The 14,248-nt window shown below is 44.6% G+C and overlaps 1 protein-coding gene across 1 annotated transcript in view; it reads right to left on the bottom strand.

Annotated features, from left to right (window-relative positions):
- LOC116329948 (alpha-2-macroglobulin) overlaps positions 1-14,248 on the bottom strand; it is a 58,336-nt gene that overhangs the window by 14,381 nt on the left and 29,707 nt on the right. Inside the window, exons 19-25 of the mRNA XM_031752093.2 lie at positions 13,468-13,693; positions 12,871-12,997; positions 9,806-9,927; positions 8,632-8,683; positions 8,001-8,084; positions 7,739-7,915; positions 7,534-7,615 (exon numbers count right to left, since the gene is read on the bottom strand). Of these exons, the coding sequence (XP_031607953.2) occupies positions 7,534-7,615; positions 7,739-7,915; positions 8,001-8,084; positions 8,632-8,683; positions 9,806-9,927; positions 12,871-12,997; positions 13,468-13,693 (870 nt within the window). The remainder of the gene's footprint in view (positions 1-7,533; positions 7,616-7,738; positions 7,916-8,000; positions 8,085-8,631; positions 8,684-9,805; positions 9,928-12,870; positions 12,998-13,467; positions 13,694-14,248) is intronic.

The raw sequence follows: 14,248 nt of genomic DNA, 5'->3' as shown, positions 1-14,248 counted from the left end.
GAAGGTTGGCGACCTCAGCTAGAATAATTCGATTTTCAATTCAACTTATTTATATGGCACCAAACCACGGTGACAGATGCCTCAAGACCCTACAATGATGTCTAGAGGAAAAACCCAACAATCGTATGACCCCCTATGAGCAAGCACTTTGGCGACAGTGGGAAGGAAAAACTCCCTTTTAACAGGAAGAAACCTCCGGCAGAACCAGGCTCAGGGAGGGGCGGGGCCATCTGCTGTGACCGGTTGGGGTGAAAGAAGAGAACAGAACAAAGACAAGTGCAGGGAGAGCAAACGCTGAGTGACATCGCCACCCAAAGGAGAGGAAACTGGTGGCAGGCTAGCGAAGCTGAACAGCTCTCAGTAAGATAGTCGAGGATTCCATGGAGTGGAGTGAATGAGCTCGGACAATTAGGAAGGAATGGCAGGAGAAGAGATCAAAGGAAACTGTGAACAACGGAAATCTTAATAGATGAATGAGGGGAACCCTCGATCAGGTAGCTACATGGCTCGACTTAAACTGAAGCTCTGACAGAGAAGTACGCTGGATTTGAGATTTGAGGTAAGGCTTGACAGCTCGTAAAGCTTGTGTGAGCTTATCTTTGAGTAGAAGTTGGAGAGGGGGTGCTTAGCGAGTCCACTGAACTTCATGGGAGATGATAAGCTGTTTAGACGTGGTCGGAACCATGAGTCGGCTTAGAGAGCGGTCTCGAATGATTGTGTCAAGGATGGATGCTTGTGAAAGCACATGAGAAGTGAAGGGACGCCATGGAGAATTATGCACACCGCGCAGTTTGGATGTCTTAAAAGGAGCAATAGAGGACAGAACCTTGCGAAGGCAAAGCACCAGCGAACCTTCGTGCTGCTACATCTTGTGGAAGACTAGACGAAACAGAGAAACTGGCATCCTGGTGAGAGGAATGTTTTGGGTTTTTTTGCAAGTGATTGATGGTGGAAGCTGCTAATCCAGTAACGGAAGGGTAAGCTGCTTAGAGAACGGAAAGTGGCATCTCGGTGCGAAGAGCGTTTTCTGCATTTGCAAATGAGGAACAGGGACAGAGAACTGGCGTTTTGGTGCTGAAAGGAAGGGCTAGATGCGGAGAAGCTGGCATCCCAGCGGTAGAAGGATTCACTGCTGCTTTGCTGCGATAAATGTGGAGAAACTGGCAACTCTATATTAGAAAGTGAGTTTGCGAATGAGGGATAACAACAACAACAAACTTTATTTATATAGCACATTTAAAAACCAGTGGTGTACCAAAGTGCCATTTAACATGCTACCATGTTGGCAAAGTACCAACATGGTAGCATGTTAAATGGCATTAAAAACACAGAAGCAAAAGAAACATATATAAAAGCATAAAAGAACAATATATGTAAAGGATAAAACAGTCAAAAAATTTTAAAATGATTAAAAGTAGTTAAGAATAGACCGAAGATAGAAATAAGCATTAAACTAACTAACAAACAATCAATCATTAACTGGTAGAAAAGGCGAGGCTAAATAGGTGGGTTTTTAACCACGATTTGAAGGATTGAACGGAATCAGACTCACGGATAGCGATGGGGAGGTTATTCCATAGATTGGTTGCAGCCAAGGCAAACGCTCGCTCACCTCTAGTCTTCAGCCGGGATCTCGGCTGTACCAAAAGTGACTGGGAAGATGATCTTAGTGCTCTAGCAGGGGTGTATAATCTAAGTTGGTCAATGAGGTAGCTTGGAGCTATATTGTTAATAATTCAGAAGGTGAGCAGCAGGACTTTGAATTGAATTCAATGCAGGTCAGCAAGGACAGGGGTGATAGAGACACGCCGCCCACTACCAGTAAGGAGACAAGCGGCTGCATTCTGAACAATTTGCAGTCTATGGAGAAGAGTAGAATTAAGACCAAAGTAAAGGGAGTTACAATAATCCAACCTAGATATCACGAAGGTGTGGATAAGCTTTTCCAGGTCTTTATGCGGGACATAATGTCTGGCTTTGCTAATAAGATGCAATTGATAGAAGCAAGATTTGACAACAGCAGACACTTGTTTGTCGAATTTAAAAGAGCTATCCAAAAACACACCCAGGTCACTAACAGTGTCGGTGAGGAAACTATTAAAGGAACCGAAGGCGTCATGGAGTTGGCCACGGGGGATACTACTGTCAAACACAATGATTTCAGTTTTCCTGTCGTTTAGGATAAGAGAGTTACCTGCGAGGCCAATTTTTGACCCCGCGCATGCACTCACGAAAACGGTGCAGAGACATAGCAGGATCATCAGTTAATTCGAAATAGATCTGTATGTCGTCAGCATAACGATGTGCGATGTTATACTTCTCAAAGATTGCGCCTAAGGGGAGCATATACAGTGAGAAGAGCAGGGGGCCAAGGACAGATCCTTGAGGCACGCCGCAGGAGACAGGTGCAGCAGAGGAGAAATAAGGGCCAAAATTGATTGAGAAAGACCTATTAGAAAGGTATGACTTAAACCAATCTAGTGCGGCACCTCTAATGCCAACTTTGTGTTCAAGCTTCGTTAATAGGATGTTATGATCTACCATATCAAAGGCCGAGGATAGATCTAGTAGGACCAGGACTGAAGAGCGTCCAGAGTCAGCAATCAGAAGGAGATCATTGAGGACTCTGAGCAAGGCCGTTTCAGTACTATAACAGGGTTTGTAAGTGGACTGAAATTTATCATTAATGGCATTCGCATAAATACGGCTGGAGTTGTGAAAGAACGATCCTCTCCAGTATTTTGGACAGGAATGGAAGCTTAGAAATCGGCCTATAGTTCGCGAGATCGTTATGATCAAGGTTCCTTTTTTTTAAGAACAGGCTGGACAACAGCATGTTTGAAAGCTAAAGGAACAGAGCCTGCAAGTAGGGATAAATTCATTAGAGATAGGATGCTGGGTCCAATTACGCCGAAGCAATCCTTAGGTATACGAGATGGAAGGATATCATAGGCAGGAGAGGTATTCTTTGATTGGTCGATAAGTCGCTTATGAGTATGGAGTGACACTGGCTCAAACTGTTGGAATGATGATAAACAACCAGGGGTGGGAATAAAACTCAATTCCTCGCTCCCTTTAGTGTCAAGATATAGAACTTTATGAATAAAGTGAGTTAGAAATTGTTCACAGAGAGCAGGACAGCACGCCAGTGGCATATCAGGACAGGGGTTTTTTTCAGAATTACATAAGTTAACATCAAAGATAACAGGAAAGTGATCAGAAATCCCAACATTGCTTATATCCTTAATGCAAATGTCTAAGGCATATGAAAAAAATGAATCGAGAGAGTATGGCCCTTAGCGTGGCCAAGAACCAGAAGAAGAACCAGGCATCTCGGTGCCAAGTTTGCTATTGCATTTGCAAAGAAGGGATAGAGGAAGAGAAGCTGGCATCCCGGTGCCAAAGCTTGCTACTGTGTTTGCATAGGAGGGATAGAGGAAGAGAAGCTGGCATCCCGGTGCCAAAAGCATGCTGCTGCATTTTGTCAATATGGGATACGGGAAAGGGAAACTGGCGACTCGTTCATAGAAATGCTTGCTGCTGCGATTGGATATGAAGGAAGGACCAAGCATCCTGGTGCCACGAGAGCATGTTGCTGAAATTTGCGAAGGATGGATAGAGGAAAGGGAAACTGGCAACACGTTGGTAGAAGGCTTGCGGCTGCTTTTGTAAATGAGGGATAAAGAAACACCTGGCAACCCAGTGCCTTTTTTTTTCTCTTCATGTAGCCCTGTCCTTCAACGCACATATTAAACAAATATGTAAGACTGCTTTCTTCCATTTTCTCTAAAATTAGAAATATCCTGTCTCAGAGTGATGCTGAGAAACTAGCATTTATTACTTCCAGGCTGGACTACTGTAATTCACTATTATCAGGATGTCCTAAAAACTCACTGAAAAGCCTTCAGCTGATCCAAAATGCTGCAGCAAGAGTCCTGACAGGGACTAGAAAGAGAGAGCAGATTTCTCCTGTTTTGGCTTCCCTTCATTGGCTTCCTGTTAAATCCAGAATTGAATTCAAAATCCTGCTCCTCACATACAAGGTCTTAAATAATCAGGCCCCATCTTATCTTAATGACCTTGTAGTACCATATCACCCTATTAGAGCACTTCGCTCTCACACTGCAGGCCTACTTGTTGTTCCTAGAGTATTTAAAAGTAGAATGGGAGGCAGAGCCTTCAGTTTTCAGGCCCCTCTTCTGTGGAACCAGCTTCCAGTTTGGATTCAGGAGACAGACACTATCTCTACTTTCAAGATTAGGCTTCAAACTTTCCTTTTTGCTAAAGCATATAGTTAGGGCTGGACCAGGTGACCCTGAATCCTCCCTTAGTTATGCTGCAATAGACGTGAGGCTGCCGGGATTCCCATGATGCATTGAGTTTTTCCTTTCCAGTCACCTTTCTCACTCACTATGTGTTAATAGACCTCTCTGCATCGAATCATATCTGTTATTAATCTCTGTCTCTCTTCCACAGCATGTCTTTATCCTGTTTTCCTTCTCTCACCCCAACCAATCACAGCAGATGGCCCCGCCCCTCCCTGAGCCTGGTTCTGCCGGAGGTTTCTTCCTGTTAAAAGGGAGTTTTTCCTTCCCACTGTCGCCAAAGTGCTTGCTCATAGGGGGTCATATGATTGTTGGGTTTTTCTCTGTATGTATTATTGTGCGATCTACTGTACAATATAAAGCGCCTTGAGGCGACTTCTGTTGTGATTTGGCGCTATATAAATAAAGTTGAATTGAATTGAATTGAATTGAACAGAGAAACTGGCCGTTTTGCAAATGAGAGATGAGAACTTGGTATCCGGGGCTAGAAAGATTCGTTGCTGCTTTTTGCCATGATAGATGCGGAGAAACAGGCAGTTCAGTAGTAGGGAAGCTAGATGCTGCGTTGCAAATGGGGGATGAAGGAAAACCTGGCAACCCAGTGCCTTTTAATTTCATTTATTTATTCATTTTGTCTATGCTGAGAAACTGGCAACCCAATGGTAGAAAAGCTTGCTGCTGCTTTTGCGAATGAGGGATAAAGGAACCTGGCAACTCGGTGCCTAGGTTTGCTGCAGAAGTTTGCCAAGGAGGGAAGAGGCTGAGAACCTGGCAACTCGGTGCTGCATTTGCCACGGGGGAATGGAGAACTGGCGACTCAATGCCTTTTTTTTCCCCTCCCTTTCTTTGTGTGTGTGCGTCCTCGCTGAGAAACTGGGAGTTGGGTGGTAGGATGCTTGCCGCTTGCGAATGAGGGATAGGGAAGAATCAGGCATCCCAGTGCCAACTTGCTCGAGCATTTAGCAAAAGGAGGGATAGAAAACATCACAGCGATGGAGAAACAGTAGAGCATGGAGCTAGCGACAGATTTCCAGCTTGCATTAAATGGTGTTAGGAAGAAGGAGCACAGAGCTGAGCTGTCCCTGCTACCTGGCGCTGGCAGGTGGGTGGAGCTACGAAGTATGCTGTAGCTTTTGCTGTTGGAGCTGCGATTTACTTGGAAGCGTGGGTACGGCGTGGCTTCTGGGTTCGGCGCTGATGTCCGCTGGCTTTTCGGCTAACTCGCCCGGCCTGTGGGCCCGTTTCAGAGCGACGTGAGAGGAGCTGCGAGTTCGGCTGGTGGGCGACCCCGCTGGTTTTCGCTGAAGTGGCGGGCGTCCGGAGTCACTTCATAATTGGATTTAGCGGAGATAAGACGACTGGATGGATCGACGTAGCGGACCATATGACGGGTGGCGAGAAAACTGGTAGAGGGTTGTCAGCATTCGGTCTCTCGGAAGCGCCGCCGTGACGTTCGGTGTATTTCTTGGATTGCCGGAGGAAAAGCGATAAACGCAGAGCTTGAGTAGTTGTTCATCTGATGCGCTGACGGACGAGAGGACGATTGTAGCGAATGGAAGTGAGTAAAATTATATTACTCCTGTAAGATAAGCTGTGTTTAAAGGTATTCACCAAGAACGGATCCTGTTTGCACGTAAACGAGAATGAACAGCTTGCAGAACTGGGGGAACCTATATAGATGACAACCGGAAGGAGCATGTTTGGAGGCGTGGTCCTGCTCCGATACATATGCCGTTTCTCAATTCTCAGAAATGCGTGATGCGTGCGCATCGCGTTCTCGGCGATACGTACTGGCCGAGAACGCGCGATGCGTACTCACGCATTTGAGAATTGAGAAACGGCCTTTGTCTGAGTTTTGGACGAAATGCATTCTGGGATATTTAGCTGTACCAAGTCCACACAAGTCACCACCGATGCATGCTCGATAAAACGGGCGGAGCGAGAACACATCCGGGACTTTTTCGCTTTCTCGGTTTGATGCGTACTTCGAATTGGAACAGTACTTGGTCTCCGACTGATGACGTATCACGAGTACACGAGAACGCAAGTACGCACAAGTACGCATATTGAGAAACGCCCATAATCTCCAAATAAAGCAAAGATGAGTTTGTCCTGAAAGGAGGTTAATGCACCTCTCAGTTGGCTGAAGGCAGCAGAGATCAGAGTTATTTAAATAATCATTGACTAATCAAAGAAAAATTTGCAGATCATCGACTACCGAAATAAGAGTTGCAGCCATCAACATGATGCAATATTATTTACATGATTTCATATGTTGAGTACTGCAGTGACATTATCTTTTTTTTCCTCACTGTAAATTATGTCCTCAAAGTTGAACTTGGTAAATATCTTCTGTCAGACTTGAATGAGGTCAAGCTGGCAATTACATGCAATCTGTTTCTGATAATACAGCGTTAACTGTAATAAATCATGGAAAAGTGTTATTGTCCATACAGACAGAAAATCATATTTAACTTCCCAATTTCCTGTTCTGTTGGAATACAACCAGCCCTTCGAGTTGTGCTCACTGACAAAGACTCAAACTGATGGCAGGATGCTGACATCTGTGTGCATTTCAAAACTAGACAGAAGTTACATGCAAACCTTTGACGATCTCTCTGGAGGGTGACTGCAGTCAGACTGCAACTGTCTGCAGAAACGTTGCCTCCTATCAGGCAACTTTTCTGCAAACACTTGCAATCAAAAGCGTTCACACTCAAACTCTGAGCAGCTGTTTAGTCACAAGTCACAGACAGTGAAAACAGTCAGTACAATTAGCAGACAGACTTTTTTTTGTAGATGAAAGGAGGTTGGTGTCCTTCTGTGACTGAGCCGTTAGCTTCCTCCTAATTAAGAAGTAGCTTTGTTGAGCTATGTGTGCCAGTGCTGGATGGCTGTTCTGTTGAGCTTATTTAATAGGATGGTGGATGGTCATGATGGTGGTGCCTGAGATGAGCCCTCTTGTTTGCAGTGGTATTTTAATGAATTTCATAAACCAATATTGCATGATTAAACATACAATATTGTCATGTAAAATACTCTGCTGTGTCAGCTTTTACCCTCACCAGCCGACACTGTAGGAAAATAACTCTGAGCTAAAATTCAAAGGCCATCATCCCAATGAACTATTAGCAGCCTGTCGTTGGGACTAAGATTCAGCTGCTGTATCTACTTCTCATATCTTCATGCTCTGATTCACGTTACTGACCAGGTGTTTCCAGAGGAGTCTGCCTTCCCAAATGCACTGTAGGAACCATCATCATGCTTGTACGTGAGCTCCCTCTGATATCCTGCAACACAAACATCAATAAAAAGGAAAAAAAAAACCCAGAATATTTAGAAAAAAAAAAATCCTGCTTCACAACACTGAGACGCACATTAAACCTTGTCCCAAAAAAGCCCCAAGTGCTTACCGCTCTCCAGGAAGTGCGTGGCCTTGTCCAGAATGCTCTGAGTCAGCTGACCAGTGCTTTTCAGGTAGTTCAGGATGAAGATGTTGGGAGCAAACAGGAGCATGTTCTGCTCCCCGCAACCGTACGGCATGGCCAGGAGTTTGTCCAAGTTCTGCGCCGCCCTGCCCATCAGGTCACCTGCAGAAGCAAACCGAGGAAAAGCTACAGAGGCTCCATGTTTCACCTGGCAAATTAAAGTTCACTAAACAACAGAATCACTAACCGAGCACAGAAAAGGTCGCTCTGGCAGAACCAGCCACAAACAGCTCGGGCATAAGAAGAGAGACATTCTTCTCCGTGACCCCATCTGGCAACAGCAACAAAGAAAAGGAAGAAAAAGTTTCATTAATGAAAGAATTAGCTCAACCTCTTTCCTTGGCTAAAGTTTATCAAACAGAATGATTTTACTGTTTAAAGACCCTGACCTTTGTTAAAACACTGTTATGTACATGAAGCTACAAGCAGTTTGCTCTGTTTATGTGAAACACAACAAGGCATCACAGCGCTTTTATTTTGAAACCAAATGACACGGAGACAAGCTCAGCACTACAGATTACACGAGACGGCTCATGTTGGTCATTTAGTTGATCACAGTGAGGAAAGTCCAGCTAACAGCGGCTGCTTGACTTCAACTTTAGCTAAAGATCTGCTGCCAGTGGAGAAAATACACAACGAAAACACAACTCGGAATTTGGTTTCCTCGCCATGCTGAATAACCATCATGACCATAATCAGCAGCCAAAAACAATCAGCCGCCCTGACCTGACACCGCTCTTTATGATGCATGTATGAGGTGTGAATGAAAGGCTCCAGTTAGAGTTCAGAGTTCAGCACTCAGAGTTAGGAGGCCTTACCTGGGGGACAGAGGTGAACGTTGTGACTGACCATCTGTGGGGTTCCTTCGGCCTTGGGAAGACAGACAGAAGTGAAGATGACCGACTTATTTCATTACTCCAAACAAACTTCTAAACAGCTTAAACATAATAACAGTGAGCTTTGATTAGGTGACATGCTCCAGACATTAGAGTGAACTGGATTATTTGAACTCAGTCCCCCTGACTTTCCCATTAGCTGAAAGCTGCTAAAGCAGTTTGTTTCAGTCAGAGGACGACCCGAGAGGCTGACCGAGACCAAGTATAAACATGCCAGTCATGTACTTTGAGAGTGAAGTCAAACTAAAATGCTTAAGTGCTCCTATAGAACTACGGCAAACTGCAGATACAGCCAATCATCAGAAAATGCAGACGGGAAGGAGAAGTGGACTGAAACTGAAGTGATAACAGCTGCCCTAACAGAAAGAAAGTAAAAGGTCTGTGCGATGTTACAGGTTCCCTCTCTCCATGCCCATCACCACAGTAAAGACCTTTGAAGCTCCTGGTGTGCACCTCTTAACAGGCGCCAACACGACCATTACTGCTCATGGTCCACCATCTAGAAAAACAGACTTGTTTGGCGTTCTGTCACAGTACCGTGCAGTCTTTAGACTGACCCAGATATCTGCAAAGACGGACTGGCCGGGTGGATAGGTGCTTAGTGTTATACCTGTGGCCATGGGACTGAAACAAAGAAGTGTGGCCCCCGCTTTCGTCCGTACACTGCACATATACACATATTTTTTAAACATGGCTGAGCCAGGTTTGACAGGTTTCCATATCTGATGTTTACTCTCCATCAGAGGGAAACAGCCAGCGCATCATTAGCTCTAATCTCAGTGCCAGCCCACATCAGATGATGGCTCAAGCTGACGTCCTTCCACAAACCCAATTGTCAAATATCACAAAGGGCCGAGTATTTTACCTGCTTTAGCCTGGCCTCTGCAAGCTCCTTTGCAACCCACCTGCACCTTTTCCTAAAACGCGCTGTCAAACACAACTTGAAATACAGGAAATCTGTGGGCCACTGTGGCCAAAACTAAAAGATTTTAAAAGTCTGACATTATTCTCACCACAATATAACTGATCAAAATAATACTGACAACGTCTATCAGCTTAGGACCTGTGAACACCTTAAGTTTGTCATGTCACTGACCTCCACCAGCAGGGTGCGGATCACGGTGTCAGTTCGACCCACGTCGGGGACTGTGGCCACTTCGTTACCACACAGTGCCTCAGTCTTCAGGGCCTCAGCGCTGACCTTCAGATTTACCTTACCTGTGAGCAAACACACACGGCGTCACTGTGGAAGCAGGCCTGTATCGATTACCGCTCCCTTCCCCCGCGGTACTGTCGTGGTCTGTGTACAGAGGCAAAACCGCCTCCCATCTGCTTCTCAAGCCAACTCATTATCCTCGCTGTGTTTTCCTTCCTCCCCGTTTCCCATCACATTCGCCCTCATTAATCCCCATTTGTTGCCTTATTATAGCACACGGCTCTGTCTCCCACCCCCACCTTCCTTCCATCACAGCCCACAATCCTTCACACGGAGGACAAGTACAGATCGCCCCTTGAGGGAGAGGTTTCTGACTGTTTCGTCAGAGATACTACCTGACTTGTTAGTACAAGTGATTGTCAGCATTCCTCTAAGGGGGAGATAGAGGAGCGCAATTTGACATTCATCAGAGCCTTATCTCCATCTCTGCTGATGGAGGCTGATAGAAATCCTCTGCTTTCAGGACAGGCAGAGCTCCAACAACAGCCGCCCGTCTTCGCTTACAGAAATAAAGATGCAACAGCCCTCAGTGCCCTCAATACAGATTAATTTCCCTGTTGCGTCTCATTTTTCACTCAAAGCATGAGATTGTATCGGACGAAGGAAACAACATCAGTATTTCATTTTAAAAGCCATGAAAATTGCATTGTACAGTTAGAGAATTGTCTCTGGTAATGAGGAGCTGGGGAGAGCGGAGCCGTGAGCGGCTGCCACCGTGTGACAGTCTTCAAACAGCCGATTAGACCAAAATCAATTTAAAAAAAAAAAAAAAAAAAGAATAAAGTTTTGTTCACTTCTTTTTTCTGATTTGAATCTGAGATGTCCTGTTTAAGCTAAAACTGGTTTAACAAAGACACTCAAAGTTGTTTACATTTTCCCTTTAAAAATGGAAAACGCCACACAGCATGTGACGTGTAGGGACCGCCTTCCATTTGAATTTCTCCTATAAGACAGAACATGGTTAAAGACAGGAAATAAAAGTAAACCAGACAAAATACAAACTACAGTTTTAAGAACCAAAATGAGGCTAATTTGAATTTAGTGGTAGGAACACGCCTCAAAACCATGGGCGGGGTCATGTTTACCACGCTGTAGCATCCATGCTTCTTTTAACAGCAGTCCATGCACATCTGGGAACATCTGGACTTGTGGGAGAGGAATGTTGTCCCAATCTTTTCCCGCACAGGATTGTAGTTGGATTTTTTGGTTCATGCCAACAGTCCAGACTCTTCTACTGTGAAGCCACACTGCTGTAAAGGCTGCACTACACGATTTAGCATTGTCTTCTGAAATACGGATGCAGCTCTAAAAACTTTTATACCGGTGCTTCTCCTGATGTGGAGGCTGACAGTGCACATTCATAGCATCAGAGCTGCAGGGTGTGGAGCTGATGGCCCCTGCCTTCTCTAGTCCAGAGGACACAACATTCCCGTTTCCCCCCAAAAATTGAAAACTAATTTTAAACTTAATAATAATAGTAATAATAATAAGGGGATGCCACACAGGTATGCTGCTCCCATTAATTTGAGTAAAATGGTCCGCTTGCTCTAAAAACACCTAAAATGTTCAAACTGTGTTCTGCTGTTGTGGATTTATGAGATTTGCAAATCATTGCATTCTGTTTTGATTTCATTTGCAGAGCTGGGCATGTATGAATAGACCACTCTGTATACTCCAGCTCATTACGGCCTGCTTTGATGATGGATTTATGCATCTTTTCTGTTAGTTCCCTCTTTTACCTCCATGTCTGCAAATCTCCACGTAGTGAAAGGTGGCTCCTGGTCCGTTTAGTGAGATATTACATATTCTACATATAAAGGCTCAGACTGCTGTGAGATGATTGCATGTTTGTATATTAAAGAGGTTCATTGTCATCCTGCTGACACTCACTTTAAATCTGTCGAACGCTGGGGCCCTTTTCTCAGTCACATTAATGGGGATTCAATTCAATTCAATTTTATTTATACAGCACCAAATCACAACAACAGTCGCCTCAACGTGCTTTATATTGTAAGGTAGACAATAATACATACATAGAGAAACCCAACAATCATATGACCCCCTATGAGCAAGCACTTTGGCAACAGTGGGAAGGAAAAACTCCCTTTTAACAGGAAGAAACCTCCGGCAGAACCAGGCTCAGGGAGGGGCGGGGCCATCTGCTGCGACCAGTCTTTAACCCAGTCGAATGCACTTTGTGTTGATGTGAAACTATACGTCTGCCGGACCCCAACTCCTTCTCGGACCTGGACGGATCGTCTGGACTGGGTAAACTCTCTGTTGCTCTGTCTAACTTCATTGTCTTCGGACTCTAACATTTCACCAGTACGTTTGATTTGGAATGACTAACCGGTGTTTTTTTGTTGTTTGATGTTTGTTACTTTTCTCTGTGCTTGGATGTTGAATTTGGTTTCCTTTGTCTTGTGTGACTTGATGTAATTTTGAACTTAAAATCTTATAAATAAACATTAAAAAAGAAAAATAAATAAATAAAGGGCCAGTAAGGAATCACTTTGTAAGGAATTCTTTTTTTTTTTTTTTTTTTTTTTTTTAAACCTGTCCCGTTTGGTTCTTTTGCCATCAGAATTATTGTCTAAAGGCGAAGAAAGATGCCCAACGGACTTTGTAAGGAATTCTGATGTAAAGGATAATTTTATACCAACAAGAAATATTTCTAGGAACTGTTGAAACATGAAGATCTGCTGCTTGCAATTCTTTCATTTTTCATTTGTTTACATTGGTGGCATACTGAAAATCCACACATGGCTCAAGGTAGATCTGGTGTGAAACTAAACAAATATATTTACAAATCAAACAGAACTGAGTCATCATTATCAACCATAAAAACCAAAACAGGTCCTGCAATGGACCGGCTGCCTATCACAAGTTGATGAGGCTCCTGAACTGGATAATAAGCACTTAAGAAAAAGGGAAGAATGGAATACCTAGGGTAGTCGGAGTTACAATCCAGGAGAAGGTCCTGCTCTCCTCTCCACAAAGACACACGCTGTAAATGCAGCCATCACAGTTTCTGAAGGTGTGCTGGTCAGAGGCAGCCAGTGTTACCTCAACCTACAGCCAGAAACCAAACACAGAACACACAAATGCAACAAACTGGCGCAGTAACGCGTCACACTGAGGACTGACTAAACATGTGCTTGTGAGATCGTCTGTTCTCCCAGCAATCATTTTGGGTTGCAGCTTTCTTCAGAACCACTCATCCACACAGCATGAGTTAGTGACGCATTTGTCACACAAAATAAAAACTATAAAGTAATACGTCTTGATGCATGCTCAATCATCCAGGTAAGTAAATCCCCAAAAGTTGATTCTGTTACACTGAAAACGCTACGTCCAGATGAACAGAATCGACTTTTGGGGATGCAAAGTAATACAATGACATTTCAAAAAGAAAAGAAAAACATGTCCAAGCATTTTCACAAATGTTTTCCACAATCTGACAGGTGTCGTCTTACTTGTGGATGCCCTTCAGTACAAAGGATCTGTAAGAAGCAGATGTGGTTGTTTGTTTGTTTTTTTACCATAATGCACTTCAAGAGATAATTGAAGACGGTGGCTTTGAGGGTGAACACCTCTCCTCGGATGACAGAGTATGGCAAGGTGAGACTGACAAAGAACGGCTGGAAGACAGTAAGTCCGGTGTTGGGAGCCACACCAAAGCCCACAGAGGATACGCAGAATGCTCCAGCTGCCCATTTAGTGATGGTGTCAGGGGTCGTCTTCTCCATGCTCACCAACCCACTATCTCTGTTTAAACAGACAGCCAGACATGACATTTAAAGTTCAAGTAGTATGGCATTTTTCCCCAAATACACTGATCAAGCAGAGCATTGTGACCACCTGCCTACTATAGTGTTGCAGCCAAAGCAGCCCTGACGTGTCGAGGCCTGGACTCCACCAGACCCCTGAAGGTGTGCTGTGGTATCTGACACCAAGTCAGCAACAGATCATTTAATCCTGCATGTTGTGAGGCATGGCCTCCACAGGTCGGACTTGTCCAGCACGTCCCACATGGGGGGCTATCCTTCTGACAGAGGCCATCAGGGATTACAGTTTCCACTAAAGGGTGTTCATGGTCCGCAACAATGCTTAAGTAGGTGCTACATGTCAAAGTAAAACTCACAGGGATGGTAGGGCCCAAGGTTTCCCAGTGGAAAACTGCCCAAAGCGTCACACTTCCCTTGCCGGCTTGCCTTCTACCCATCGTGCATCCTAGTGCCAGATGTCCCCCAGATAAGCGACCTGGGCATCCAGGTGACGTAAAATGTGATTTCTCAGACCCGGCCACCTTCTTCCATTGCT

The sequence above is a fragment of the Oreochromis aureus genome, linkage group 14 (genome assembly GCF_013358895.1).
Source record: "Oreochromis aureus strain Israel breed Guangdong linkage group 14, ZZ_aureus, whole genome shotgun sequence".
Classification (NCBI taxonomy): Eukaryota; Metazoa; Chordata; class Actinopteri; order Cichliformes; family Cichlidae; genus Oreochromis; species Oreochromis aureus.
Note: the sequence above shows the minus strand (reverse complement) of the source record. Positions and strands in the feature narration are given on the sequence as shown.